The 2,307-nt window shown below is 51.3% G+C and overlaps 1 protein-coding gene across 1 annotated transcript; it reads left to right on the plus strand.

Annotated features, from left to right (window-relative positions):
- Nucleotides 1-15: 15 nt before the first annotated feature.
- On the plus strand, nucleotides 16-1,126 carry CONPUDRAFT_78518 (uncharacterized protein; the record flags this gene model as incomplete). The annotated part of the gene is made up of 2 exons (XM_007777905.1): nucleotides 16-620; nucleotides 992-1,126. Coding segments are annotated over 2 exons (740 nt in total), but the record flags the coding sequence as incomplete, so codon positions are not given.
- Nucleotides 1,127-2,307: the final 1,181 nt, after the last annotated feature.

Here is a 2,307-nt window from a genome sequence, read left to right on the forward strand (position 1 = left end):
GTCGTTATCGGACAGACATTGGCACCGAGGGTCCCGGATCTCCGAGCAAGGTACTTCTTGGCAAACGGAAGCAGGATAACAACGGTGACAACGATGGGGAACAGTCTGACTCTATGTTCGAGGCAGAGGGTCAGGGAGAAGCTGACGTTGAGATGGAGGATCAGAGTCACACAGATGGGGACGTCCAGGAAGGCGGCAGCAAAGCTGAGGGGGACAGTAAGGCTCGGGTGGAACATGCTCAGGACGAGTGCGATCTGGGAACGTCTGCGTCATCTCCAATCCGTGTGGGACGTCGCTGGAGAAGCAAGTTTTTGTGCCTACTTTCCTCCATTCGATCTCGTCTTCTGGACCAACATGGCATCGACATAGATGAGCACGTCGATGCCCCGTCTATCACAGCCCTGCTCACTTCCCTAGGCGAGGAAGACCAATTCACCCGCCGTGCGCTGTCCATCCTTTTGCTGGTAGAGACAGGATTGGCTGTTTTTGGGCGCCCGGATACAGCCTCAAATGCACACAGTGGACTTCTATCGCGGAGCGATATCGGTAGATATCACGAAGGCGCCCGAGATGAACCTGACACAGGCGAGAAGCGCAAGAGGGATGAATCCAACTCAGAGGTACGTTGATGTACCCGGCTATATCTCTTGTAATGTGTCTCTGAGCAATTGACAGTGTGGTAGCTGGTCCATGTCTCTGAAGAGACTCCGCCCAGCGTACCGTAACCCGTTGCACAATGTTTCTCCACCTACTTTTTAAGGACCCTACGTCGTGAGCAACGCCCGTTACCTCTGAAGTACTCTGGCAGTGGTAGCATGCATATACCTTGATAATTCTATGGACATCATACATCCAACGTACGGACGAAGTGAATGTTCGTGCTCACGGGTACACATTGCGACTACGTGGTTCAGCGGACCTCGGCTCACGAGTGCAACCAGATTCTCGAATGAGCCGACCTTGCTTACACTCTATAATCATGCCGGGGCAGCCCATGACCCGTATCCTCAAGATTGTGGACGAATTTTTGATGGCACCTATCTCACCTTCCACATATGTCCTAGGTCCTGAGGCACAAACCGCCCTGGGAGGCGCTGCGCCACTTTTCAGCAACAGCACAGCCTGACGTGTCTGACTCAAACCTACCGAATATAGGTTCAGCTACAACGTATAAATGAAGCGCGTTGCTGCTCTCTTCTTCCATACTACTATGCCGGAACCCGCAATGAAAACCGTCACCCGCAATGAAATGTAGTTGGATTTGACTATCCCTCCCCTGTCCCATGGTATATACCCACAAAGTTGAACATGGGCGATCAAATGTAACTATTCTATGACTGTATCGCACGGCATGGTGGGGAAATGAAAATTGCAGACGCTAGGTACCAAATACACGAGAATTTGGCTTTTATTTTCATAAAACTGCTCAGGGGAGGTACCTTCCTGTATCTCGTTTGCTACCAAACTTGATTGCCTTCATATTCCATGCCATAGGTGACGCATACCAAAGTTTTGAGGGAAACCAAGATGTTCTGTACGAGTGGTGTTCGCTGCAAACCCGAAGCAGGGAAACAAAGGTTAACCGTGACTCTCGTGCGGCATTGGTGTGGCGAAGTTGTATGGACACATCACAGCTCGAGGCTTCGTATGTGGTTTCAGAAGACCTATACTGTGTCTCACAACCAAGAACAGGGCTGGTCGAGGGCCTGAAGCGAGAGAGGGGAACAAAATACCTGATTTCATTTCATTGCGAGTGACGGATTTCATTGCGGGTTCCGGAATAGTAGCTCACTTCCCTCCCACCTTTCGAGTGTACTTAACGAATGACAGCTCTGTGTTTGGGTGTGAAATAACGTCAGTGCTCGGTATCAGTGTACGATGTAGGACTCTGAAGTCTGGACTGCACGACAGACACTCACGAGCAATGAGTCTTCTACTCGTCTTCGAGTTTTCTCCAAAGCAATCGAACAGCGATTTTTACTAAGTGATAAGGTCGGCCAAGAGCTCCAAGGCTGCAGCGTAGCGAGGCTGCCTTGCTTAGTAGACATTATCGTGAGCCAATGGAATCTGTGACTGAGGCCCCTCCGACGCTGAAAAAGTCTGATCCAGCGCTCCCAACCATTAACGTTGGCATGCATTCAGACCATGGGCGGGCGGGCCGGGGGCGGGCGGGACGGGGGGGGCGGGGGCGGGCGGGCATCAGGAAAAACCTCACCGAGGGATTTTACGCAAATATCCCAAAGTCCAACAGAATCCTAAGTATTCCATGGAACTGACGGATTTCACGGTCCCTTCCAAGTTTTCAGA

Source organism: Coniophora puteana (genome assembly GCF_000271625.1).
Source record: "Coniophora puteana RWD-64-598 SS2 unplaced genomic scaffold CONPUscaffold_178, whole genome shotgun sequence".
Classification (NCBI taxonomy): Eukaryota; Fungi; Basidiomycota; class Agaricomycetes; order Boletales; family Coniophoraceae; genus Coniophora; species Coniophora puteana.